This window comes from Anopheles marshallii, chromosome 3 (genome assembly GCF_943734725.1).
Source record: "Anopheles marshallii chromosome 3, idAnoMarsDA_429_01, whole genome shotgun sequence".
NCBI classification, from domain to species: Eukaryota; Metazoa; Arthropoda; class Insecta; order Diptera; family Culicidae; genus Anopheles; species Anopheles marshallii.
The window spans coordinates 4,861,628-4,888,432 of NC_071327.1; the positions used below are offsets into that span (position 1 = coordinate 4,861,628).

Consider the following 26,805-nt stretch of genomic DNA (forward strand, 5'->3'; position numbering starts at 1 on the left):
GAAATCATTACGCACGCAAACCGGCGCAAACGAGTTCGACTCGACGGGGCAGCAAAAGATGTTTGCCAAAAATGTTAATCGCTTCCATCCGCGGGCCAATGATGCTGATGCTGCTGGCGCAAAAGCGAAAACCCAACCAGCTCGCAACTGGTAAAGGAAAATTTAATCAACCGTCAATAGCGTCAGCTCGCTTGGGGGTAGCTCGGGGTTTCTTTTACGTGTCTCCGCGGTGCTGTATAATGGCCGTGCGAAAATTGCCTCGCCTGAAAAGCGATGAAAAAGGTTACCCCTGTGAGACAACCCTTTGCCGGGTGAGAAGCAACTAATCGCAAATCGTGCAGTTACAACCGAAGGGTTCCCGTATGGACGCAACAAAAATGTCCAACAGCCCCACTAATTAGTGCACACACACAGCCGGAGCAGAGCGCACTCGGCAAGGAGTTTTCCCTTCGATGTTCGCTCTGTTTGGTTGGGATTTTTTTTTGTGTTTATGCCACTTTATTTTTCTTTTAATTACCTCGCTGGCTCGATGAGCAGTATTGCATTGGAAAACCCAGCGGCACACACAGCCGCGCGATGTGCAGACGGCCTGCAGTTTTCCCATTTGCTATCGAACCAACCAATAGGGAAGGTGTGTTTGAGCGGGTTGGATTGTGTGTTGTGTGCTCCTCTGTTTTTTTTTAATGTGAACAATCATTTCCACGAAATTGAAACTCCCTTTTGTACCCTCGACATAAGCGTTGCCACCTACAACGCACGCACTCGAACGTGAAGACGGCTCGCCTCTGCCAATGGAAAGCTCCGATTTAATTGAGCTATTTTTCATTTTCAGTTTTCCATTCGACCGGTAGCTGATAAGCCTTGTGTTAATGTGCATTATCGTAAGGAATAAAATTATAGATAGGAAAGACGGTTAGTGAATCATAAAAGTTTACTATTGCGTAAAAGGGCGCGTAATTGATAAGAAAAGAAATAAAAATTCGTTTTTCGACACAAAACCAGCAGTGGAAGATAAACAATCTTATCCTAGCGAGGCTAATATTAATAGCTTTATTAGCATGAGTTTATTTTATGCGAAAAAATATAATTGGAAACGAAAAAATGATAATTCTGATGTAACTTTTAATTAGTTGCCACCAGATGGCAGAAGCTGTCACACAGATGAAAATGGCAGTTAAAACATGTCAAACAGGTAGTGTACTAAAACTGAATGTCAAATATAACCTTAAAATATTAGAGCCATCAATGTGTTGTTTACTTTGGTTTGAAGTACATCACTTGATGAAAAGGATAACTTAAAGTATTAAATGTAGCCTTCAAATAGGTATCTTCTTTCTTACAGCGAAAGTGCAAAGAATTTCTCTACATCTCCTACGTGGGATGTCTATCCGACACAAAAGCGTTCACCTACGGATGGACAAGAATGTCCGCTCAAGCGCCTAGATACATTACATACCGCACATACAAACAGGACAAACAAACGTGTGTACATTTGTGACAGAAAATTATCAAAAATGAACTGCTTCAAATTCCGATTGCTTGGGCTCGGAATTGGGCGTTTCGGTATGTTTTTGGTTTGCCCGGGGAAATTCTGGAATGTCTCAACTACTCAATTAACATGACCGTGGTCGCGCATACTGACGCACACGGCACAGCGCGCTTTCCAGCAGCTTCTCATTAAAATTAAACTGGAATGTAGTAAAAATTTACCGAAACATATCATAAAACCCATCCCCCGTCCGGAGATGGACTGTTAGACGGGACGGTGGTGTTCGAGTGAACTAACCCACCGTTCTTGTGGCTAGTGCGTGTGTGTATCTGGTTTAAGGATCGGTTCCGTAAGATACCGTAACCGTTTTTTGGGAACCTTTTTTTTGGTTTGGTTTAGAATTTAATTATCAAAATCTGCTGCACGGTTGGTTTCCTAGATCCTAGGACAATCCGTTGATTTTATACCTGTGATCCGAGGACCGACGGATCGAACCGTATCTTAATTCACGCTGACAACCGGGAGACATTGTAAACCGCTCATTGACTACTGCTCTTTAGCCAACAAAGCGGCGCAACGTGCTTAACGGACCTTTCCGCCGGGCGCTATCTTAATGATTAGGTTCGGGGGGATTTTTTTTGTTGTTGTTAGGTTTGGAAGTTTGGAACTAGCAGCTCCTCGGTGGTCAACGGACAACAAACTAAAAGCATTCGGCTGACTTCTGTGCGTATGTTGAATTGTTTTCTTTTCTCTGTCGACATCTTCCCGGCCACGTGAGAACAGTTTCACGGGGTGATGTTGCTGAAGGCGGTGTCTTTGGTTGACAGTTGCGATCACCCAGAACTATCACCTGGGGGTTTAGGGGTGGTCTTGGAATTGTTATGGTTTGTTGTTGTTGGCAAAGCCACAACCGGTACCGATAACTGCCTTAATGAAATTTATGATCTTGAAATTATTCGACCCATAGAATCAATCTACAATAGAAAAACAAACTACTTAGAGCTCCAGAGCTAACGTTTCAAGTTAGATGATGATGACCTAGAACCTGACAATTGAAGAGAGATTAGAGAGGGCTTATATTACTGCTAAAGCCAATACATCTAACTAACTTTGGTCTAACTCTTTTTTGAAGTAAGAAATTATAAAATTATCAATGAAGTAAACAAATCCCAAATTCCCAAAGGTTTTGCACACCTACAGGTGGCAACAAAAGCTACACCACGGCTCACTATCAGGCTCGACCCTGATTGAAAAACTCCAAAAAATTCAGTCAAACGCCCAAAACATAACACGATATGGAGAAAACCCGATACCGGGGTATTCGCATTCTACAGCCACTAGCGAGCAAACACCACATCGAAGCATTCTTCACCGGCAACTTGGGTGGCAAACCTCGGGATCGGAATAAGAGCGATAGAATATCTAAGCTACCGGCACGTAAAATGTAAAGCATCCGAGATCAATAAATTTTAGAGTTCGGTTCTACGCAAATGCTAATGGGTAATGGGCGGCATCTGAACCGACGGACGACGGGAGCGCGCCGCACGGGAATCAAATAAAATTGTTATCAACTCAATTATGATAACGACCGATCTGGTTGGGGCACCTTCGGCGGACGTTGGCCAGAAGCTGTACTGGTGGATTGTTTTGTGTGAACCCTGGAGTCACTGGGTCTCCCGTCTGGAGGCCTTTGGGTGAATCTTGTTAGCACACCGCGTAAAAGCTTCGTACCACTGGGAAGCTATCGACATTGGCCTCCGCTAGGTGGAAGTTATCCGCGCTTATCCGTCTGTTTGTTGTTGCTCTGCTCCTGAAAGGAACGCTGATAAGAGCAAATATTTATTAGCACCGGTACAGGGATACTGAGAACCTTCCCGGGACCACTGGATGTCTACGCGTGTAAACGCGGAAGCTTTAGTGCTAACAAGATTTCCCATCCACATGCGCATCTTGGCGGTAGGTCCCGTACGTATACGTTGTGGAGGACCACTTCAGTTCCTCGGCTCTTTCAATCATGCCGCTTTATTGCTTTATTTATAGCGCCTTTAGGTGATGCGGTAGTAAGAGTGCCTGCTTAACCGTGCTCTTGAAGCTAAAGCCCGTTCCGCCACAATCATCCGGTTGGTTGCCGATAAGAGGAGAGCCTTACCTTGCAAAATAAAACCTTCTGGATGGACTTTTGTGTCCTTTTCCCCTCCTTTTATGCTCGGGCGTTGTGTTTTATAAATTCACTCCATTCGCCTTCGCCGGGTGGATGTTGGCCGAATTCAAATGGAGCTTCTGATTTGAATTTTAAATGACCCCAACACGTCACCCCGAAATGGGTTTTGTTGGAAGCAATTGGGTGTTACGGGTTCGATCTCGTATTGGGTTTAATGTTCGTTCCTCCCGCTTTTAATTCCGGACCTTATTCACGGTCGCTGGTGAGCTTCAAATACCCAACACTCCGTGTTTCATGGGTGAATTCAATTTGTTCGCAATTTCTCGGACAGGAATGTGTCGTGTCGCTGAAGTCGAATGCGTTGACGATTATCGCTTAGTTCGCGCGCTCGTGAAGTGTTTTTGAAGCTGTGAGGAAAGACAGGCGACAGAGACCAGAGCGCCAGAGGGTGGTATTGGTATTGAGGATAAATGATTGCTTGACAGCATTCGGCGGGTAAGTTGCGTTGCAATTAAATCGATGATTGAAAGCGGAACAACATCTTTACTTTGTGTTGGGTATGGTAGCTATGTGCATTTGTGATTCGCTTGCAGAGTTACGGAAATAGTTGACAGTTTTGACAAAAGTGGTATCTTCGAGTTCGAGGCAATCGAACCGAAATTGGACATCAAATATTTGGCAAATATATAGAATTAATTCTATCCATCAAACAATGATGTCAGGAATACAAAACGGATCAGCCATAATCTAATCCTTATGACACATTGGTGCAAAAATTGCCTAAAGTTAGGCAATCTGCTTGTCAAAGTAATCTAAATATCGGCTACATAGCAGTTTCGCTGTGTATTTAATCCACCAAAATATTAAACATATTTTGGTCTTACAAGTGAAAACTTCGACATGTGTGGTCTGCCTTAATCATATTAAGCTGCATTTATTTCAATTAAATCCACTTGAAACCCTCCATAATCTCTTCTCTGGCAGATAGAGCTCTTCGCACCTGAGCAAGCTGTGTTCTCGGTAGATTATAAAACACATCAAGAAGCGTGCTTCGCAACCCATAAATTTTGCCTTCATCCCCCAGACATGTTTCCACCTTTGTCTTCATCCCGTGTGTTTCCACTTCGCAACCAAACATTAATCACTCTTCATTTTAATAATAACTTCCGATGACAAATGTGGTACCGGTGCGGATCGAATACCCGTTTGCCAGCGGAAGTACGAAACGACGCGACGGAGGGCAACAAACAGGTTATTTGTCCTTTCTGCTTCCCTGAGCTCATCCTGCCAGCACGTGAATTCGCTTCACGCGTCACAAGATTATTGCGTACCCACCCGGACGCGGAGTATCGGTGGTGGTGAAGTGCTTATTTGATTTTTCCACCCACCCGTAAGTGAGAAGGATAATCAGTTGGACAAATCGCTTTTTGAGGGTTTTTTTCCGCTCTCGATTGCGTTTGCATTCCGATTTGCCTCTGTGGGCGAGGGCCGGACCGTATGATCATATCATCCCTGACTAACACGACCTTCGAGGGGTGACGATGACAATCTCCGTCTGTTCGAGCGGCAAAATTTATTGAAATCGACACCCTCAAATCCTTGCACGGCGCGTTCCGCACTAAGTGTCTTTCGGTGACCGAAAACAAGGGATATATCCTTTACGACTTTTGGCGACTACGAATGTGTGTGTGTGTGTTTGTGTCTGAATCATCCCCCACTCCATGCCGCCTGTCGCATTGAACCGAATCCATTGTCTCGGTGAGTCCTTTTGCGAAACGGAACTGACCCTTTCGGAAGTGGTACGGTACGGTTCGTGCTCGGAATGGTTTGTCCTCTTCCCCCCCCCCCTTGGGTTTTACTCCTCTCCGTTTTCGGTTCCGGTTGGTTGCTGCATTGAGAGGGTAAACGTTTTCCAATAAAATCTAATAAAAGAGCACACAAGGGGAAAGGACACACTGGACGCACCGACAAGTGTAGCGAATCGGGCGAGAGAGAGGTGGCTACCAAAAGTGGCGCTACAAGAAGATGCTTTTCAAGGGACAACCACACACACACACACACGGACATTGCTTTTGGAAGTGGGTGAGATAGTAGTAATTTTGAAAACGATCGCTATTCATATGTTTTTAATAAAATTCTAGCATAACAATAGACTTCATGTCGTGACGTGAACACGGAATGGTTGGAGAAAGGACATGGTCCAGACGGGGATGGTTCGATGCTATCGTTACCAAAAGGGTTTTGTCGTTTGGTCGTTAGGATGTGTGTTCAAACCGCCACAACGTTTGTATTCCCGGTATGAATTGTCAGGGGTTAGTTTAAATGTTAATCGTTCTTCTGTGTATTGTTTTTTTCTTGGAAAAAGTAAAAAACAAAACCCTTGTTGGAGAGTTTTTCAGGCATGAACTTAAGTATTACATCGTGCTCGTGACTGAATATTTAGCTACGTGCTTTGAAAACCATACATATACTAAAAATATTATTATCTAAAGTTACTTTGTACATCTTTGAACAAATTGCAACAAAAAAAGAAATAAAAAAAACTTTTATGTTTCAGATTTCCCAACGTTTTACATAACAAAATGTGTCTATTTTTAAGTTCCTTCTAAGTTCTTTTTTTTCCAAATTCCTTCTAAAATGGTAACGGAAAAGGCCACCGAGCATCACAAAACCATTCGTCACTCTGCGGAATGAGACGTTCGTCATTGAAAAGCGGGCGCGTTGGTAATAAATTTGCACACGGTCATAATGGACGGGAATGGACGGGAAAATTATTATCTGCTCCCTATGATAATACCGGCGCACGGGACGGTGGCTCGCCCGGGGTGGTATGCACGTCGGAGAGCAGCTAATAAAAATTTTCATAACCTTCTGGTAAACGTCTAATAGCTCATAAAATTAATACAAAGATAAATGGCCAGCTCCGTGTCGGTGTAAGCGGGGAGTTTAACACACGCGCGTTTGCTGTAAGCCAACGACAAGCATCATCATCTGTGTGATCATCCGGATGTGCTGTGTGTGTGTGTGTGTATATATGGAACAAGTGCACGTGCAAAGAAGGTCCCTTTAGCAGGGAGTTGCTCTTGTGACACTTTTTTCGCCCCTTTCCATTGTTTGCTTCTAATTTCAAACCGACCGGTAAGGATAATCAATGTAATCCCGCTGCCGGAACCGGCACCCCGGCAACTCCTCTCCAGTTGAAAGGGATGAAAATCCGGAGGTTATTAAATAAAAGTTAATTCGCCCTATCCGTTACGGCACACGCGATGCGTCGGTAGGGTTAGGAAGGATCATCAATGGCGTTGCTCTTCTCAATAGGCTGCAGTTTGGGAAGGTTAGGGTGAAACGATGGCACACACAGCTACAATCAATTGAGCAGACCGATAAACACAACTCCGAATCGGTGCGTGTTGCTTGAAAAGGGATCCTATTTGGGTGTTTTTTTTCTCCTCTCCTTAAAAACGATCAAGGGTTGCACTTGTTTCTAGTGTCCGAAACAAGGGCAACAGGCAGCATCCGGAAGGGATGATGTGTGGCGATGTTTTTTTCACCCGATGCCTCTACAACCTGCAAACAAACCCGATCTCTGCTCTTCTGCTACCCTCTGGCTTTTGCTTATTTACTTTTTTAATAAAATTCAGATTAGTTACGCGGTGGGTGTCGGACCATTGGCAAAGGAGCAAGGGAACACTACGGCACGGGGCTAGGTTGTGTTTAATATCTGCCACTCGACATGGATGTAGGAACATAACGTTTCGTAAGGGATGTGCGCTACGACTGTGTTGTGCCGAGGGGTTGAGTGCGAGAGTATTTGCATATGGTTTCGCAATTAGTTTGCCCAGCGATGCCTGAAAGATGGACAAATTATTGTGTTAAACGTTTTTTATTGCATCTTCGTTCATTCGGCACGACAAGCGTTCCGTGGTCGGGGGAAATGCAGGCAAAGGAAAAGGGCTGAGTTAAACCGTGGTGCAGTTTTATCATTTGTTTTTGGTTAAACTGTTGACTTTTCTAACTCCACAATATTTGTCAACAGTTCCAAAACTCTATTAGTTCATAAGATGTCTTAATTTCCATAAGAATAATAAGAATCATAATAATACTGAATAATAAGAATAATACTGAAGAAGAAGAGGAAGTTTTTCATATGTTTATCAAAAGTATCATCATGTTTCTCGGCACAGCCTCTGTTACTCAACGGTCAATCTGAGTGGCTTCGAGTGTTTGACCGTAGAGGGCGCTTCATCAAATAGAGAAATCGATCGACTACAAGAGGTCCAAGAGGATAGATGGCTGGGAGCAAGAGGATTCAAAAAAAGCTAACCCAACTTGACCCAACCAGCACGTGATTTGTTAGCATCTCACGTAAGCAAAATCTTGATTACAGAAATCGATTTGGTGAATAAACGATAACCAAAAGAAGTCCTACATGTGTTTCTTTTTTAGCAGTGTTTATTGTCATAGAAAAGAGTCTAATCTAATTTTAATATGTGTATTGGATACATGTCAATCGTTAAAGAAAACGGTTTAATTTAAACATTGATTTCTGACTCCGATATCACAGCATCGCGCATCGGTTATCATCTTACCAAACCAGCGAAACGGATGAACCCACTCATCTCTTCAGAACGGTCGCATATTCGCCGCACTACTTAAACACCAAACAACCTGTATCGTTTTCATTAACGTCATTTTCTTCGGAAAACTTCCGAAAAACCCCCCAGCAGTCGTACCGTTCCATTCCGTCAACAGTGTTCTCTCACTCACGAGGACACGCTTTTCCAAACGGTTCACGCGCCATGAATTGATCCACGCAATTGATGGTTAATAAAACGCATTTCCATCGGAATGTTCGCCTTTCAAAAGGCGCGCAGGAAAAACGCGATGGCGGAAGGATGCGGTAAGCGAACTTTTGTCGTTCACCCACCGGAAAAGTGTGTGTGTGTGAGTGCGCGTACTTGTTCTTCAGTTTCTTCAGGCTTTCATCGTGGAAAGGTCGCTGAAGGCAGGAAATCGTACGTATCTCACCAACATTCGATTTTGTGCCCCTTTTCTCTTTGGGAACGGTGAGAAGAAAATGGAGAACCGTGCAAACAAAGCAAGTGAAACTCCATTATCCCCGCAGGGCCAATGCTTGCGAGTCGACGTCTTCGGTGTTTGATGTAAACTTCTTATTTTCCCTTCGGTTGTTTGCACGCTTTGTACGCTTCTTTCCCATGCGAAGTAACGCCTACTCCTGATGAAGGCTTTTTGTGTCTTCAATGAAAGAGCCAAGTAAACTCGGCCCATTGTTCTTCACAGCCGATGCGGCATCGTTGGCGGGAGGAATCCTTTCTTCGCATTGCCAGCCTTCTTCGGGCCTTTTCTGCCACCCCGTCGGATGCCACCATTTTCCGCTGTGATTCGTAAAAACCTTTGGGCCCACTCAATGATGGCACAGTACGGAAAGGGCGACGCATATCGAACGGGTGAAAGGGAGGAATCTTTCTCAAACAGCCTCAAAGCACATCATCATCTTCATTTTCAGCAAAAGCCGCCATGGCGAGGATACGGTAAAGGAATCATCCTTTTGTCCACACCATTCCGCACGGTGGACTTTCCACAGCCTCCAACTCGAAGCCCTTGCCATTTTCTATTTTCCACTTGGCTTCGTCGGTCCCCTTCCGTTTGTAAGTTTCGTCCGGAATGTAGGGCTCCGTTCCGGACTGCTGGCAGCAGGATGATGGGTAGGTGAAAATGTGGTGGTAAGTAAATGTCGAAAGATGTTAAGGAACATCCTTTAACTCTTACGGAAAAAGCCTCCTCCATCGAAGAAAATGAAGGCACGCACAAAAGAAGCTTTAAACAATCCCATAGAAGAAATGGTAGAAAATTTAGTTTAAATTGAAACAATCACAAGCAGGGACGAGAATAGAATGAAGAGAAAAGCAAGAGTAGCAAAGAACGGTATAATATTTCAAACAGGTTGAGAAGTGTGTCAATTGAGCTGAACAGTGTTGTGAGAGGGTAGAAAACAAAAGGAACGGGTTAGGATTGTAAATTTTACCGATGTTCTTTAGTAACGAGTTGTAATTTGATGTGAACAAATATTCCAGTACAATTTGCCTGTGGGGAAACACAGCGTGGGGAAAAAGGGCACAATAAACTTTTTGTATAACAACATTTAGAGAGAGTTTATACAATTTAAAAGAATGAGCTAATATACTCCAGCTCAGTTTACTCAAAAGGGTAAAAAAGTGCATAAACGAAGCTTTATTTTGAAAAAGTAACCTCTGTCTCCACTTATCGAATAAGTATGTATTTATCGATTAAAACAACAATATCTAAAAATTACAATCAAACAAGGATAATGAAATTGTAAACAGTGTTTCAAATCCTACAGCGTGTAATGTACAATTCTCCCATTTTGCTACTAGCGGCATCTAGTGGTTGCCGAGACAGTTAAATTTGTCTTGGATGAATTCGCCCGTTTCGCCTGTACCACTGTGTAGTTTAAATCCAACCAGCACAAACATAGTTATTTATTAAAACGTTATTAGTACGCTATACTGGCACAAAAAGTATCACGGTAGATTTCCTAATTTTTAAATACTGTTTTAGTTGTGACATTTGATTGAACAATACATAATAATGTACGCGTACATGACCGCAAGTTTCCCTTGGTGATATTGTCAAATCATTGCGAATGTAAACAACCCATTTTCCGGTCATCCAAACAAAATAAACCAACGCATTTATGCCGGAGTGAAATTCAGTATATTTTACGATAGATAACTGTAAATGCAACGTAAAATATAATAAGTGCTACGGAAATAGTGTGCATATCTTCTCGGAAGTTGGATAAGCAGCATTCGTTTCGTTTCACTGCCATACAGTTGTTTCCTTTGAATGAAGGTATTATTATTTCTGCTTGTTTATGCGAAAATTTACAGCGAATCTGATCTAATTCATTTCTCACAGATGGTTGCTCCAAACTTTCACTCACATCTTGCGCAAGTCGAAGTGTGCGAAGTGCTGTATAACATTCGCGTACTAAAGATGAAGGACTCAGTGTTCCTTTACATCGGTCAAGATAAGGCAGAATCGTTCGACGAGATGGCGGTCGCAATGCCAAATGCAAGCAACCCATCGGACGTGCTGGGTACCACCATCATCGGTCCACCTGATGGTAGCGGTGCACAGGATCTAGCACAAAGGCTTGCCAAAAAGCTAAAGAAACAGGTGTACCTCAGCCTGGGATCATCCGTCCCCAACGATCGTATCGTGCGGCCGTCGATTGAGAAGAAAATATTCGACGATATCAAAAACAATATCGAATGCTTTTGAAGCACTACAGTGGGACCAAGGGCAGAGCTAGGGTGAGACGATGGAAATACATTATAGAGAAAAGGAGAGAGAGAGAGCTACACCACACTCATATTACCTCAAGGAGGAGGGATCGCTTTTTACGTACGTTAGGCGTGTGATTTTTACAATGCTTTGCTAAGGAATTATCAGATTATGCTGTGCCGTAAAATATTTTTTGAAAATAAATACAACCATGCGAATGGATTAGATGGCTTAATTTGGCAGACTACGGTTATAAGTCGGCGTCAGCGATTCGATACAATTAGCCGCAGTTAGCCGTTCAACAAACGGTGCTAATAATATAACTTTATGTCTCCAATCGAGCGGAACCGCACTGGGCCGAGTGCTACTGCTGGATCTACGTTAGATCATCGCTCTATGCTAAACCTGAACGGGACAAGCGCAGTGTTGTTACGTGAAAGTATGTGCTAAAATGCGGTCATTTTCGTTGTATCACTGACTGTCCCACAATGGTTGTGTTACATGTTTGATTCAATCATTCCGTGGAAGAACTGACAAACGTTAGACTTTTACTCCGTTTAGCAGCGGCCTATAATCAGATCGTTTCACTTTGATTTCCCGTTGTTTCCTGGCCCTAAAGACAAAAAGCTTATAATGCTCATGCAATTATCGAAAGCATAACATTATTTTTGGGGTGCTTTTGTGTACTTCAACAATTTTGCCTTCTGAAGCAGAACGCCTAGCAGTGAACGATATTTTCGATTCGTACTGCGAGCTCTACATAACGAGCATATCGAGCATGAAAGGCGGAGTTGAGCATTTGAATGATCGCTACCGAATGAGATGCTAACGTAGTCATACTGTCAGGTGTCGTTTTGCTTCAATCCGAAACCGATTTACAGCCCCCAGACGATGGGGCCCTGGTCGGAGGTTCGAAAATAGGTCATAATTCTATTACTCTTTACATTGTTTGTGGGTAGTTACTTACGTCTGAAACGCGCTGTACCGACCACCGTCGTGGAACTGATGCGTGACCGTTTCTGTTACGACTGTGGTTGGAACGAACCGGCCCGGAGCGCATCGTCAAAATCGTCATTTTGGGCTGGCACTGTTAATTATGATATTGACGAACGGCGTTTGTTTGCGCTGCGAGAAGTATAGCAGAAAGAAAAGGGGAAAGAAAAACATGGGTGAGGATTTGTACAAAGAAGGCCACAATACAAATGTAACAAGTGTAATCTACTTACTCGAGACAGGAACTTACTAGCTCTGCATATGTGTCTCATAATACCTTTTATTCACTTCAAATCAAACTGTACGCAGATCACCAGTTATGTCAGCGTGGGGCTAATAGAGGTTTAATTGGGCTTGAAGGACTACTGCGTTTCGTGCTCAGTACCTTTGCATTCTGCAAATTCACCACCGGCTTAAGTAGGCATCTTTTATATAGTTGGAAACCGTAACAAAATGTTTGGACGAGATTCTGCACACCGATAAGGACCGTTTTGTTTCTGGCTTTTGGGAAGATAGCGTCTCTGCTTAACAGTTTGACAGCAAGGTTACGATCACTTTGTTGTTTACGTTATCTGGAGCGTCGATCGTTTAGTTGATATTTCGGTTGCATGTGTGGCACACGCGCAAATAACTTCTTTTGTTACGCTAATAGCTTCATGAATGAAATTGAAATGTGGACAATACGGTCGAAGGTGTCATGAAACTGGTAAACGTAGAGATCAAAGGAAACGCAAGGCCACACAGATACGACTGATGGTCAATGAGGTGAAAACGGACTATTTGGGAGTCGGTAGTTCTAGCCACTATCAACCCCTTTTGAGATGGTATGTATGATACAGAACCTTAAGTTCGAACAATATATCTTAAGTGTTATCCTGGGGCGTATTCTGTTAGGGCTGGACATGTACGGTTCTAGAAGTCGCCAATGTTTTTGAAGCCAAGAAGCGGACGTTGGAGGTCTGAACGATCTTTATATGCTGTGCGTTGTACGTTAGATCTGGACATAGATCATTTAGTAAACCACATACGTTGATCGATCGGTTCAGCTTCAAATGTCTACTGTGAGCATAATCTAACAACAAATATCTTATGATCAACCAGAGCTCGCATGAATCCGCGAATCATTGTGTACCGTTTAGCCCATCAGGAACTGGTCGTAAAGTGGAATATTCACCCGTACACCGATTAACCGAGTTAATATGGGTTGGCCGCTGGTTTCGCTTCCGATCTCGAACGCGTCCAGTTCGGGGGGAAGGTAAAAGAAAAGCTTCCTCTCTTCACCACTCGAACGAGTTATGCAACGCCATCAAACGGTTGCGCGCCCTCGATACACGAAAGCCTTCTTGCATACGCGCATTCGCACTCCGTTCATGCCACTTTTCCATTTCGTTTATGTTCGCACGGATGCTGTAGAGACCTGTTTTACATTTGGTTCCCCGCTTTTGCACCTCCTCTTTCATTGCGTTAAACTTTTCCTCGGCTTTCGCTTCGAGGTGGATCACTTTGGCACTTTGGCACTGAGGGGCTTATCAGTGCCAAGGCGTCACGCGTTGCGCTCGACTGAACCGCAGGATAGGAAGCACTCGTTTTTTTTGTCCACATTTTCCTCTCATTTGTATCTGTTGCAGCTTTCGCGATTTCTTCTCATTTCTACTTTTTTCTTATATTCCTATCTTTCACCCATCATGCTTCCATCAGTGTGTCCTCAAGCGCCATTGCCGGGGGAGAAAAAAATACTATAATCGATTATGAAGGCGAGGAAACACATCTTACTCAAGGGTGCACGTACGGTCGGTAAAGCATAACCATTTGGATTTGATACATAATTTGCTTCATACAGCCCACGGTACCGTGTTTCGATGGTTTACCACGATTTAACAAGCTGCAAACTACTGATCAACTGTGTTAACAGCGCAGGTTCCGAAGAGAGCAAAACAGAATTTAATGACCGGGTTTGCCTCCCGTGGCACAATAGGGCACGGAATGCTGGAGGTTAAATTATATCAATTCAATGCACAGGTCCACACCTTCGGACGCATGCGGAATATGAGAAAAAACAAGCTAAGGAAATGATTTTAATACACCCCACCGCCCACAGCTTCCGGTTTGCGTACGGATGCACACCGTACTACCAATTCCCACCACCAGCCGAGGTGTTGGAGAAAATGGGTTTTTCTTTCACTAGTGCATGCCATATATGGCTTTCCCATTTTGCAATCACGCGTTCCCTAATGATGTGAGCAATATTAACGCTTCGACAAGAGTGTTTTAATACCGGCACAATAAATCAGCAGCAGTTATTCTATCGAGCTGCAAACTACCGACTGCATATGCCCATCAAAATGCTCCCTCAGCTGGACCGCCACAACACTGCTTGAATGTGAGAATTTTGTCACATAATCAGCAGGAAGTGAACTCTACCTGCCCATGTTCACCTAGGGAACAGCCGATTGAGCACAGATGTAACGCATCCAAAACAGTATACACCCAAACACCGCCGTGATCGACGTACGGAGAATAAAGACAATTATGTCTCGCGGAAGTTAAATTATTTAACCGACTGGTTGAGCTTGTGAACCGGCAATATTGAACTACATATCCATATCCATTGCGACATGACAGTGCGAGCGGGATGATAGCGGGGTGTTGTGTGCAACATACACCGACATGCTTGGCCCACATGCACTAACAGTCTTGTCACCCTGGACCGTGGCATTCCGTGGACGGACGATGAGATGAGGATCTTTCTGATGGATGTGTCTACGCTATGATATCAGGTTCCGCTGACCATTACACAGGAATGATATGTATTTTCTTGTCTTTATCTTAAACCCTTCGGATGGGAAGAAGAATTGGTATTCAAAAGGAACATATGGATACTCTTGAAATGGATTTATAAAATTAAAGCTTTTTCTAAGTAAGATTGCGGAACGTCTTGGACCTGCAAAGGATTAGTTACAGAACCACCAATTCCAATACTCACTGAAAATTCTCTAATTATCGTACCAGGAAGAGATTTTCGAACAAGAAGCTGAGCTTGTATATGGTGGGATCAACCAGAGCTTATTTACTATGAGCCCATAAAGCTCATTATTATTAAAAGAAAGGACTTGTAATGTTAAAATGCTTCGATAATTTCGTCACTATACACCTCCACACACACCGAAGGGTTAATTTTTCCCTTTCACGGGTTTGATCCACTTTCAGCCACCGACGGAATATTATGTCATCGAACTCCGTCCCATCCAGCGAAGGTTGTTTCCTGCGTGTCCCGGTGTGGCCGCACAAGGGTTTCAGGTTTTTCTGATCATTGTTACCGGTTTCCAATTTCCTGCATGCCAATCCGGAGGAGACTGTCGATCATCGGAACGTGCCACTGAAAGCGAAGAAGGCAAAAAAGGGCTGCATTAGGATACCTAATCGCGGGCGATCGACACTATGCGCCCTTTCGTGTAGGGTCCAGCTAATAGCGACCCTCTGGAAAAGGGTGGTATAACCCGGCAAAACGGATTTTGAGATATAAAATGTTTCGTTTGCTCGCTGGAACGTAATCCAGTGACACCTCTCGGACAGATCGGATCCGAGCTGGCACACTGGCTGGACGGTTGGATGTTCATCCGTCACACGTTGGAAGGAAAAATTTTGTAAATCCATTAAAGAGCGTTTCCACTTCGGGGCGTTCGCTGGCACGGCTCTTACGCCTTCGAGACTGGGACCGTGTGTAACTGTTGCGCGTTCCCCTTTTGGGAAAGAGAGATAGTAGCGAAAGGGGTGGAAAATTTCGCGCTCCGTACGGTTTCGTAGTGGGGAAAGTGATCGTTGCGTAGTTCTATAAGTACGGTCGGTGCACCGGTGTGGAAGGTTATTTTCCGAGCATCAGCTGGCAAGGTCGGACCGTAAACTGGAAAGAGAGATAGAGATAAAAGTGCAAGTGCAGTTACTAAGCTTGAACCAAAAACGAGTGCAAGTAGCGGAAACACATCCATCTGTTCTGTGCGAGTGAATTGATCAACGGAAAACGAGTGTTAATTGTTGGGTGAAATTTCGTTGAACAAGACAAGTTTACAACATGAAGTTGCTTACAGTGGTAAAGAACATTTTATGTTTTATAATTACTATTTAAGCGTTATTTTCTTAATTTATGTAAAGTCGTTACATTTAATTTTCGCATCAGTTTCGAAACAAAGATCGCTTCGACCGTTGGTACCGGAAGTGCGTTTAAACACAAGCGCGATAATTGAAAACTAAGGAAGTAATAACGTTGCATCCTCCAAGCTCTTTCTACAACCCCGGCACGTTCGATAACAGCGAGACGCTTTGGATGCAACGGCCTTATGGCGAGAAGAAAAGCACCCAACAACGGTACAAAACGGGCACATCACACCGAACATCATCTATCGTTGCATCATTCGCCTTTGTGTGGGAGATTGGGAGGCGTTGATGGCAAACGATCTTCGGAGTGCATTAATTTGGCCATCATCGTAATTTTGTAATGCTCAAATACACGCGCGCCCGCTTGTTATGCGCGACGCGTTCAGCTTGAGGTGGAAGAGAAATGCTCAAATTAATGTAACGCAGCGTTTGGAAAGAGTTGCAACGGTTGATTAAAAGATTGCGTGTTCCTAGGCAACGTCCTCTTTATCGTTCTTTTGTGTTTTTCTTTGACATTAGTGGCATAATTGATTGCTGCAATCAATTGCGATTGCATTAATCACTGATTAGTGTTTGGAGACAATTTTAGCACTTTCAGCACAATTTGAAATAATTATTGCATACTTCCAGGCGCTCGCTCACAAGACTCATCCCAAACAAACATATGATATTTGTAATAACATTTCTTTCCTATTTCTTAATCACTTTTGCAGATCGCAACTACCTGTCTGCTGGGAGCCACCCTGCTCCGAGCATCACCACTCAAACAGAGCACTCCGCGAGCCCTTGTCACCAGCCGGTCCGATGTGGTGACACCGGAAGCGAGCAAGGACAAACCACAGTACATGATCCGCGTGATGCCAAAGGACGAGGAGCTGGAGGACCTATCGAAGTTGGTAGATTTTTTCGCGAATGGGGAGACCGGCTCGCCCAGCGCATCAACCGGCTCTCCCCACACGACCTCCTACGGTTCCTATAGTCCGCGCCAGGACGATCTGACCGAACCACTCCTGCCACCACCGGTCGACCAAAGCGAACCAAACTATTACGCCGCCAAGCCAAAGAAAACCAAGGGCAAAAAGTATGTCCCGACCCAGAAGCTTATCAACCTGAAGCACACCGAACAGGCGGAAAAGAATGCGAACGAAAAATCGCGCCAGGACAGCGAGAAGGTGCAGGAATCGAGCGAAGAGGATACGTTCTTCCTCGATGCGATCGATCTCGATCGGCTGCTGGCCAGCGCTTTGCTCGGTGAGCAGGACGCACGATCCGAAGCGACGGCCGCCATTGGCCGTTCGCTTTTGCCGCTGCGACTAGATGAGCTGAACCGTGGCGAGTTTGTGCCGAGCCGTAACCGTCGGGTGGATCAGTATACGCGCCGCGTGGCCGGAGAGGATGAAGGTGCTAGAATCGATTATCAAATGCATGGGCACCATGGGCCTAACAGCTACAAGTTTGGCTATGACACGGGTGAAGGGTAAATGTGGTGATTTTTTGTGACTAACTGCACGATTGTGTTTTCTGTGTGTGTTTTGCACCCTTTGTTTGCTATAGTTTGTGTGTTTTGAAAGATGTCCCTTGTTGCCTAATGTACTAATTAAATGTGTCTTTTTGCTCTTCTTTTACCCCACGACAGGAAGAATCGTCAGTTCCACGTAGAAGAGCGCGATGACAAGGGTAACGTTCGTGGCCGGTACGGTTACTACATGCGATCGGGCAAGTTTCGTATCGTCAACTATAGCTCCTCCCCGGAGACGGGCTTCAGGATAGAACCGTAGAAAGCACAACGGATTGCTTTGTAACAGACAAATCATCATTAGTTACCTGTTTGAGTGTTTTATTTATTACTTATACATACTTACGTTACAAGTGTTCTGTACCTTTTCGTCACCAATCGTTTGTTTTTTTTTTTTTGCATAGCCATCCTTGCGTTTCATAAGTAATGGAACACGAAGTAAGAATGACAAGAAAGCCAAATAAAATTAGTTCGATTAATTAAAATAGTGAAGAGTTGTATTCTTTTCTTTCAAGGATTCATTCCGAACAGAACGTAGTTAGAAAACAGGAACAATGTGTATTTTTATAGGTATTAATGGATTGTAGAGGTAGGAATGTTGTAGTTCCTTCTTGCTTTTATAAACTTTTTGTAATATTTAATCTTTCGCCAACGAGATTTTCCACTCTTACAATCGTTTCGAAACGGCATAGAACTGCTTTTCGATATCATCCAACAAACCGGATGCACCGAATCGGAACAGCTCCGGCTTCAACCACTCCTCGCCGAGTGTTTCCCGAATCATGATCATCCACGCGATAGCATCCCGAACCGTCCGTACGCCACCGGCCGGTTTTAGACCTATCTTCTTTCCCGTGAAACGATAGAACTTCTGAATGGCACGAATCATAACCAGTCCGACCGGAAGTGTGGCGTTGACAGCCTCCTTACCCGTGGATGTTTTTATAAAGTCCGATCCAGCCATCATAGCCACCATTGAGGCTTTATAAACCTGTAAATATATTTTACACTATTAGTAAAGAAATTCAAAGTTTAGTTGTGTGAGCATCTTTACTCACGTTCACCATTGTGCCACACTCTCCGATGCCAAGGATCGCCTTCAAGTGAACTTTTTCGCCACAAGCCTTACGCATGGCTACTATTTCATCGTACAATTCCTGCCACTTTCCGGTCAAAACTAAGCTTCGATCAATCACTATATCAATCTCGCTGGCTCCCTGCTCGATTGCGAAGCGTATTTCCTTCAGGCGCGTTTCGAGTGGATATGATCCGGAAGGAAACCCAGTCGCAACGGAAGCGATTTGAACTCGATTGAGCATTCCAAGTGCTTTAAGCGCTCGGTGAGCATCGGCCACACGGCTCGGATAGACACACACAGCCGCCGTATGCACTTGTCCTTTCATCTGGGCATGGACATTAAGATCCGAAAATGGATACGCAGCCCGAAAACATAGCCGCGCCACATTCGATTCTGTATCATCGCCGGCTAGTGTGGTCAGATCGGTTAGTTTTAATGCTTGCAGTGTGTACTCCCGAAATTCGGCATCTGTGACGCGCTTGATAACAGCTGAGGTCAACAGGTCAACAGAACGAACCACGCACGCAAGATTTACTCGCACGTTGGAAAGCTGTTTTGCGTCTGAAAAGAAGAACAAGGGAAACGGAGCAGTTTTTACAAACAAGGGTAAAAGTAGGTAATACGTAGTGATATACCATATGGAATTTCAACGTTTGCCACCATTTCTATTGGAAGTGTTGTTAGTTAGGTAGTGTGAAGTTTGGCCCACCGTTTTGTTTAGCCGGCTGATAACAAACAACTTTCTAAAATGAAAAGAAGTGCAACGAATGATTAAAAACTCTGCAAATATAAGGAACATGCGGTGGTTCCGGATGCTGACATACGTAAAAAGATTAATTATTTACCTAAAAACAAGGAAAAACTCAGTTAAAATTCAGGAGTTTGCAACAAAACAACCGTTTCTGTGCTCTTCGATGACAGTGATAGCCCAAATAACAAATTTCTTTGTGAAGGCATGTGTACACGTTGGCAAAAGTGTACGTATTCCGTTGCGCTCTATTTTGAACATTTTGAGGACTGAAGGCGATATAACGAATATAAAATAGATTTGAAGTACATTTCAAACAGTTACAATAATAATACAAACGAAAATGAATCAAGTTCCAAAAGCACATAACGGTCATATGTAAAAGAAATGTTTATTCACGTTTTCCCAACATAGCTATCAAAGCTGTGGCTGTGTTAAAATTTCTGAGCTCTAAAGTTTTTGTTTTAAGACAGTTGTAGAATATCATATTTATTCAAATTTTACAATCGTTATTGCTGGTTTCCCCTAGCTGTCTGAATACAATGTTTTTTGTTTTTGCTCTAGCAAATGTTGTCAATATTCTCTCCATGATATAACCTCCCCGTCACGCACCACGGGTCGAAAACGTCAGTGCAGTGCGATTTGTTTGGGAATGGACTGTCAAACAGTGTTGTTATTTCATACGCGTCGGACGTGTGCGTGTTGTTTTCGTGCGTGAAATTTCCCCCAAATAAAACAGCTTTCTCCGCGTTGGCCCGAAGATCTAACGGTATGTTTCACTGCAACTGCGCTATGTGACACGGTGACAGGGTGTAATGTGATTGCGGAAAGTCGTGTAAACATTGTGCCACCGTACGCGTGTACATGTTAAACGGAAGGGAGTGGAAAGAGGGCAGTGGGCTTAAATTCCCTTGCTTGCAGCGTATGCTTCAACGACGACAGGTTTTCCACGCCACCGTCTCCCTGCCGCCGTCGACAGCTTCCACGATCAAAGTAAGCCAAACAAATTGAAACAGTGAAAGGAGTGTGAAACAAAAGCGGAATCAGGCTTTCTTGCCAAGAGTTATCAGTGTGTGAGCTGCTGTATAATTTAGATTTTGTGGTAAAAATTTGATGCGTACTGGTGATTGTGTGGAAAATTTTGGTAAATTTCATTTTCATCATCATCATCATCACCATCATCGTTAAGCAAAGTTTGGGCGGCTGTTTTTATTGTTCCTCGCAACAGTGTCGATTGTCGTTTCAGGCGGAGTGATAAAATCGGATCAAAATCCTATGAAAAGCATGCATATTGTGCGTTCAGTGCGAAGAGGTGGTTTGATGTGAGTGCATTTGTTGGTGTTTGTGTGTATCCCTGGAGTCCACCACGGCAAGTAGGCAAAAACTGGCACAAGAGCAAGGTGTACCTGTGAAGAATTCCTTCCCAATACCGTGTGCTGCGTTTAAGAGTGAAAGTTCCGGTGTGTTTGAATGCGGAAAATCGAGCGTGAAAAATGAATAACAACAGTTCGCGTACGCATCTGCCCTGGATGTTCAACAACTCGCTGGCCATCCGCCAGGAGATTCAGCGGTTCGAGAGCGTCCATCCGTCAATCTACGCCATCTACCACCTGATCGATCTCATCCCGGACGTGCAGGTCGCGCAGCAGATCCGAGATCATGTCGTCTGCATAGAAGGTACGCGAAAGCAGTGTAAAGTTTAATTAAATACCGTTCCGGACCCCGGACCTAGAGGTTTAAAAACTGCATTGGAAGAAATTGAAGAGGTTTATATTGCGGGAGAAATCGGTAGCTACTGAGTCCACCTATTTTGGGAAATTAATGTATGTCCCTCCTTATTTTTATTTAAATTTTTAGCGGGATGGGAGACTCTTTAATGTAGTTGGCCTTGAAAAGCTTTAAATGCAGTTTCAAATGCTTCTCATGTTGAAATTAAACGAATGTTTTATGGGGGATGAGTTTGAAGATGCCCTTTAACTATGTTACTATGGAAACAACGTTCGGGTCTCAACAAAAAGCTTTACGCGAGTTTAAATACTAGATCTAGAGCGAAATTTGAAGCTCACAACGAGTTTGTTTGATGATTGTTGACTATTTATTAAATTAAGTTAATGGCAATAGCAAACGACCTACCAGTATGATGTATGTTTGCTCCCGATTTGCTTTCGCCGCAGGAAAAAAATGATACAAATTCGGCGACCTTCTCGCTCGTCTGAGTGATCCATTAATTTTGGGATTTAATTATGATTTACGATGGGCTGTGTGAACCTGTATTTCTTCCCCTGCTGGATGCCCCACAGGCCATTGGGAGCTCCGAAGGAGACGCGAAATAAATCGTAGTCCATAAAAAAGTAAATCACCAGCTCGCAAGCTGTTATCGTATCTTGTCAGCGTTTTTCTTCCGATTGGAATGCTTGGGCGTATTGGGGAAGTCCTACAAGCAGACGAACGTTTAGACAAAATGTATTCCACGGTGGATGCTCTTGTCAATTAAAGTGATGCTCGGTGAACATTGTAGCTGGGTGTCAGATGTCGTTTGGAGCGTGAAACAAGAAAAAGAAAAGGCCAACTCGATTTAATGTGTATCTGTGTCGAAGAAAATACGAAAGCGCAAGAGGAAGAGTATTGAGCGTTCCCTTATGTTTGTCAGATTTTTGCCCAGTCCGCTTTGTTGCTTCGGAATTCAAAACATAACTTTTGAATGAAGTAACTTATGCAGAACAGCTGTGCACAGTTGAAACTTGTGTTTCATATTTTTTTTGTTTTCGCTTTGCGTATCAAAACGAACGCCATGTGAGTGAAGCCATGCAAAAGCTTGACATAAATCCGAAATACAATCAAATGTTTGCTGACAACACGAAACGGGCGCCCCCGAAAATTGCTGATGATAAGTTGATTAGCAAATGGAGGGGGAAAAACGCTTTATTGGACTTGTTGACAGGGTGTTCCGCTATAAGGCATTTGAGCGTATTTTAAGGATTGCTCTACAGTGCTGACAGTTAGCAGTCCCCAACAACTTGGATTACTGGAGAACATCATAACTAGCGAGCTGCCGTTTGTGTGCTTGCTGTTCTACACCTTCCAATCCGGTGCAGATGCTTCTCTGCGTTATGTTGACTGTTTTCTTTGTTGATTCTTACACACGGTGGGTCTTTGTTTTCGGTACCCCAAGCAACATTATGCGGCAGAAGCATTTGTTCTGGCAAATACCGGTTTCGGTTGTCCGATCATGTGCCGGTGGTAGGGTATTGGAACATTTTATGGTTATGCTAATGCAATGGGCTTACGGTTAGCTAAATTTAGACCTTTGCCAACCGACTGGCCGGCTAGCGGGGTTTTTGCGGTGTGTGGTCAAAATATATTTGGCGATCTTACCGTTCGAGCAGACCGAACTGGTCAGCGCGCTAGCATGGAACAGCCGGGGATTGAGCATTTTAAAATCATTAACTTTGTGACCTAATTTTTGCGGATTGTATGCTTTTGGTCTTTCGGGGTTGGTGACTTTACGCTGCTAATGGGTCTTTTCTTTGCCGAGGTGTTGATTTGCTTTTGGAAACAATTTATCAGTTTTATTCTTGGTGATGATGATGATTGTATCATCGCTATCGTTGTGACCATGTATTCTTAGTCTTTTAAATGTTATTCTGTCTGGTTTGACTTTCAAAGATGAAATATTCGTCACTTTTTGCCGTTTATTAGTGCGATATTCGTTGGAGGAGATACCTAAGGGTCGCTTTTTGGCGCTCGGTATAACACGTTGAAGATCGCGGAATAAAGCTTATTTGGCCCTCTGTGCTACTTACAAGACTAATTTTACGGAAATTAGAGAGTAGACCATCTTTCATTTTTTTTTTCATCCAACGTTTTTTCGGTCTTCTCCTAAGCAACTCCTACTCATATATCCTTCACTGTCCTGCTAGACCTAGATAGGAGGATCTTGTGTTTTGGATCACTCCAACCAAGTTTATCCCAAATCAACATAGAAGCTGCCCAAGCTACCTTTGTAATGTCAGCTTGAAATTTTGACAACTTTAAATATGAAAGATAAAAATGAAATAAAATCATTTACTTTCAATAGTGGGTTACATCGCTGCGATCTTTAAAATAGAGAATTGATTTCTATTTCAAAATGTCCTCATCACTGAGATAAAATAAAACCCGCTGAAGTAATGAATCCCAATGGGTTATTAGCTGCAAATTAATGGCTCCATTTTCTGCATCGTTAAGCACATAAATTTGTGTAAAAATATGTCTACAAAATTTAAATGAACGTTCGCAGTTTAGTTCAGTTAGGGCTGGATGTCGCTCAATCAGTCGCTACCATCGAAATAGCAACGTTTTTATGATCTGCTTTTTGCTCCACGAAGATGCGAATGTAGAAGTTGTACCGCAACAAACTCATTCGCCGGTAGAAATCGCATCAGACAAGATCGCATTATGTTCGGCCGGGTTTTGTGCCATATTTTATCGTCTTAGATGCGCACGGAGCGTATTTGGTTCCGACCGCACGGAAAGAACCTAACGTGGCCTTATTTTATGCTCCGAGGTTTTTTTGTTCAGTATCGCTAGTTGTAGGTGGAGGCACCGGGTAGAACGAATCTTTGCGCTAGATCGTTGTGCGAATCGGTTGGTTTTTTTTGTGCTAGCAAAAGCTGTCCCGAAGCACTAATAAATTGTATGTGGAAGAAAATCAGATTACGTCACTTGCGTTTAAGTACGGCAAGAGAGCTGCACTCGCTCGCTTCTGGGGCCCAGTCTGTACCGTTTATCGTTTCGCTTCCGTGGTTCTTTAGTGATTGATTTTCTCTCGATTCACTTGATGGCTTTTTCATGCGCCGTGCGGTGTCTTGCTGGTCGGGCTTAAGTAAGGTAGGGTTTTGTACACGCTTTTGGAATGCATTATGCTTAAGAGCACATGGTTTGATGGTGTAAAAATGGAATGTGTTTATTTGTACTTAAAAAAGTGTAAGATTGTTCTATTTAGGTCAAACTATGGTTGTTAAGCGAAAGCTCCTTTTGATGAACACAAGCTAGAACAGTACTCTTATTATAATTCTCGAAGCTCTCTTCATACAAGCACACTTGATATGCAATGGTTGTGTGAATGAAGGACGCCCAGAGTGATGGAATATAATTAAAAACATTCTATGCAATCGTAGAGACTTCCAGCCAACTTCAGCTCCCTCTAGCGAACGGTTGGGAGTATTCCTTTTTGCGCTGGAGGAAAACTAATTTCCTCTTTATCGATTTATCTTTCGAATGTCATTCCATGCATTCCCCCCACTGTCGTAGCCCACCAACGGGAAATATGATGCAGTTTTTCCTTTCTGGGTTTCGCCACCAGCAATTCTTGCACTGGAACGGCTTCTTGGGCGAAAGTGCTGCCAATCTATTTATAATCACACGAAGGTCGCTCTTCGATCGACGGATTTTGTTGTTGCTGTTGTTTGGTTTCAGCTGCAGGTGAGAAAACTGGAACAAAACATTGCAAGTTGCAGTACAATGAGCAAATGAGTGTTGAAACAATGTGGTCCGATTGGGCGAGCTTGGTACAACGTTGAAATATATTGGATCGGAGGATTTTCCCGTTTTATTTTTCGCTTAAAGCAATATTCTTTCAGTTCGCTTTGGTACGTGAATAATGAGTCCTGGGGAGAACAAATCGTCCTTGCCTGTCAGTCATTTATGGACCATAGGCAAAGCAGAATAAGCAGCTCCAGGGGAAAGCTGGCACAAGATAAATACAGACAGTGTTGCCAGGGTTGTGTACCGTGTTGATGTTGTTTTCCCTCCGACCAATCCGATTTGCAAATGTGCCTCACATGGGATCATATTTCTTCTGCACGGATGAATGATTTTTCTTGTGAAGAAATCTTACATGACACCTTCATTCATATCATAGGACGCACATGTACATGTACAGGCTCTTTAATGACCGAGAAAGGGACCCAAAGCCGGCAAAAGTTGAGCAGTAATATAATCCCTACCTGTCGCCCGTTTACCTGCCACACTTTGAAGAATTTGTTGGCTAAAGCAAAGGTACAACGCTTTGGAAGATGAGCTTCCAGAGCTCGACCCGGTTTTGTTTCATCTCAAGAAGCGTCAGGATCAGCTTCCTCAAGGACTTTCCGAAACGGCGGCCGGTAAGCTTCTCGATTGGACGTGCCGTAAAAACTAATCCACATAGCGAATGTGCTGTTGTTGGGATAGTTTTGGAAAAACAGAACCATTCGAGTCGTTGACGTTCCCGAGGGAAAAAGGGCGCCTTCCAATGTTGTACATGCTCTGTGTGTTCCCATATAGAACCGTTCGCTTATCTTCATTCGTTTCGTCCAGTTGTTGTTGCTTGGGGTTTTTATGATGTGATAATTTTCTCACTCACATGCCCACAAACCCTCAGTTGGGAATGCTTCGAAAGAAGGAGAAGGTCAGTTCGACGGCAACCGAGGCATCGGATGGTTGGTGTAATAAAATCCTGAAGAAGGCGCACAATGTTTCCGGTGCAACAGGGCAAGCCAGGAAAGCTGAAGAACTCGGGTGTATGCGTGTGTTTGTACCGCTTTACATGACATGATGGGCTTCTTTCCGGTTTGAATTTCAATGAGTTCGTCAGAGTGTTTTGCGCATAAAGCAAACGATTTTATAGTACGGTGTTAAGGGAGGATGAAATAGTTGGAAAGGCGTTGCAAATATGGGAAGATATCGGAGCGTTGCCTTCAACAGGGTGCGTCATTTTTTCCCTCCATTATGATATGTTTTGAAAGGAGATAAAATTTTGTAAAAATTGTTTAAAAATTGAACCATTCAACGCTGGGTTTGCACACTGTGGCGTAGAGCGATGAAGATAAATATTTGTGTAACGTTTGGTAAATATTCAATCACCCAAGCTGGGTTGCCATTAGCTTTCACCTACCTTAAGGCGGCAAAGTTTTGTTTAAGCTGAAAACTTTCATTCTGCCACCAGCAGCTCGTGGGCGTCCCAATAGTGGAGGAGCAACATTACGTCAACTTTAGAGAATATCTTCTCGTCTCCCAGAGACATTTGGGGGTTCCAAATGTTGAGACACACAGCTCAAGGCCGCAGCAGTTTTTCGCTCTGGCAGACGCATTTTTATTTGACCATGATTACTGTAAACAAATCATCCCTGCAATGGACGGCAGGCGCGTTGGTTCTCTTCTTTCTCTACCATCATGCGCAGCCAGCACACTCGTGCAAATGTTTACCGACGAACGAAGAGGGCGGAAAGATCATCACGGCAATAAAATATCCATCCCGAAGCAGCTGAAAACTATTCTCAAACTTTTATTTGTTTCGAATGGTGGAAGGACGCGCGAGCAC

The 26,805-nt window shown here is 43.6% G+C and overlaps 3 protein-coding genes across 3 annotated transcripts; 2 read left to right on the forward strand and 1 right to left on the reverse strand.

Moving 5' to 3' along the window:
- Positions 1 to 10,610: 10,610 nt before the first annotated feature.
- LOC128714930 (uncharacterized) lies at positions 10,611 to 10,976 on the forward strand. Its single transcript, XM_053809811.1, has one exon. The coding sequence runs from the start codon at positions 10,611 to 10,613 to the stop codon at positions 10,974 to 10,976; it is 366 nt and encodes a 121-aa protein (XP_053665786.1).
- Positions 10,977 to 16,041: 5,065 nt separating this feature from the next.
- On the forward strand, positions 16,042 to 17,783 carry LOC128715054 (uncharacterized). Its single transcript, XM_053809937.1, has 3 exons — positions 16,042 to 16,059; positions 16,838 to 17,525; positions 17,761 to 17,783. The coding sequence occupies exons 1-3, from the start codon at positions 16,042 to 16,044 to the stop codon at positions 17,781 to 17,783; spliced, it is 729 nt and encodes a 242-aa protein (XP_053665912.1).
- A 524-nt stretch (positions 17,784 to 18,307) lies between these two features.
- Positions 18,308 to 19,381, reverse strand: LOC128711912 (deoxyribose-phosphate aldolase). The gene is made up of 3 exons (XM_053806803.1): positions 19,354 to 19,381; positions 18,699 to 19,279; positions 18,308 to 18,631 (listed from the first exon to the last, which is right to left on the reverse strand). The coding sequence occupies exons 1-3, from the start codon at positions 19,379 to 19,381 to the stop codon at positions 18,308 to 18,310; spliced, it is 933 nt and encodes a 310-aa protein (XP_053662778.1).
- Positions 19,382 to 26,805: the final 7,424 nt, after the last annotated feature.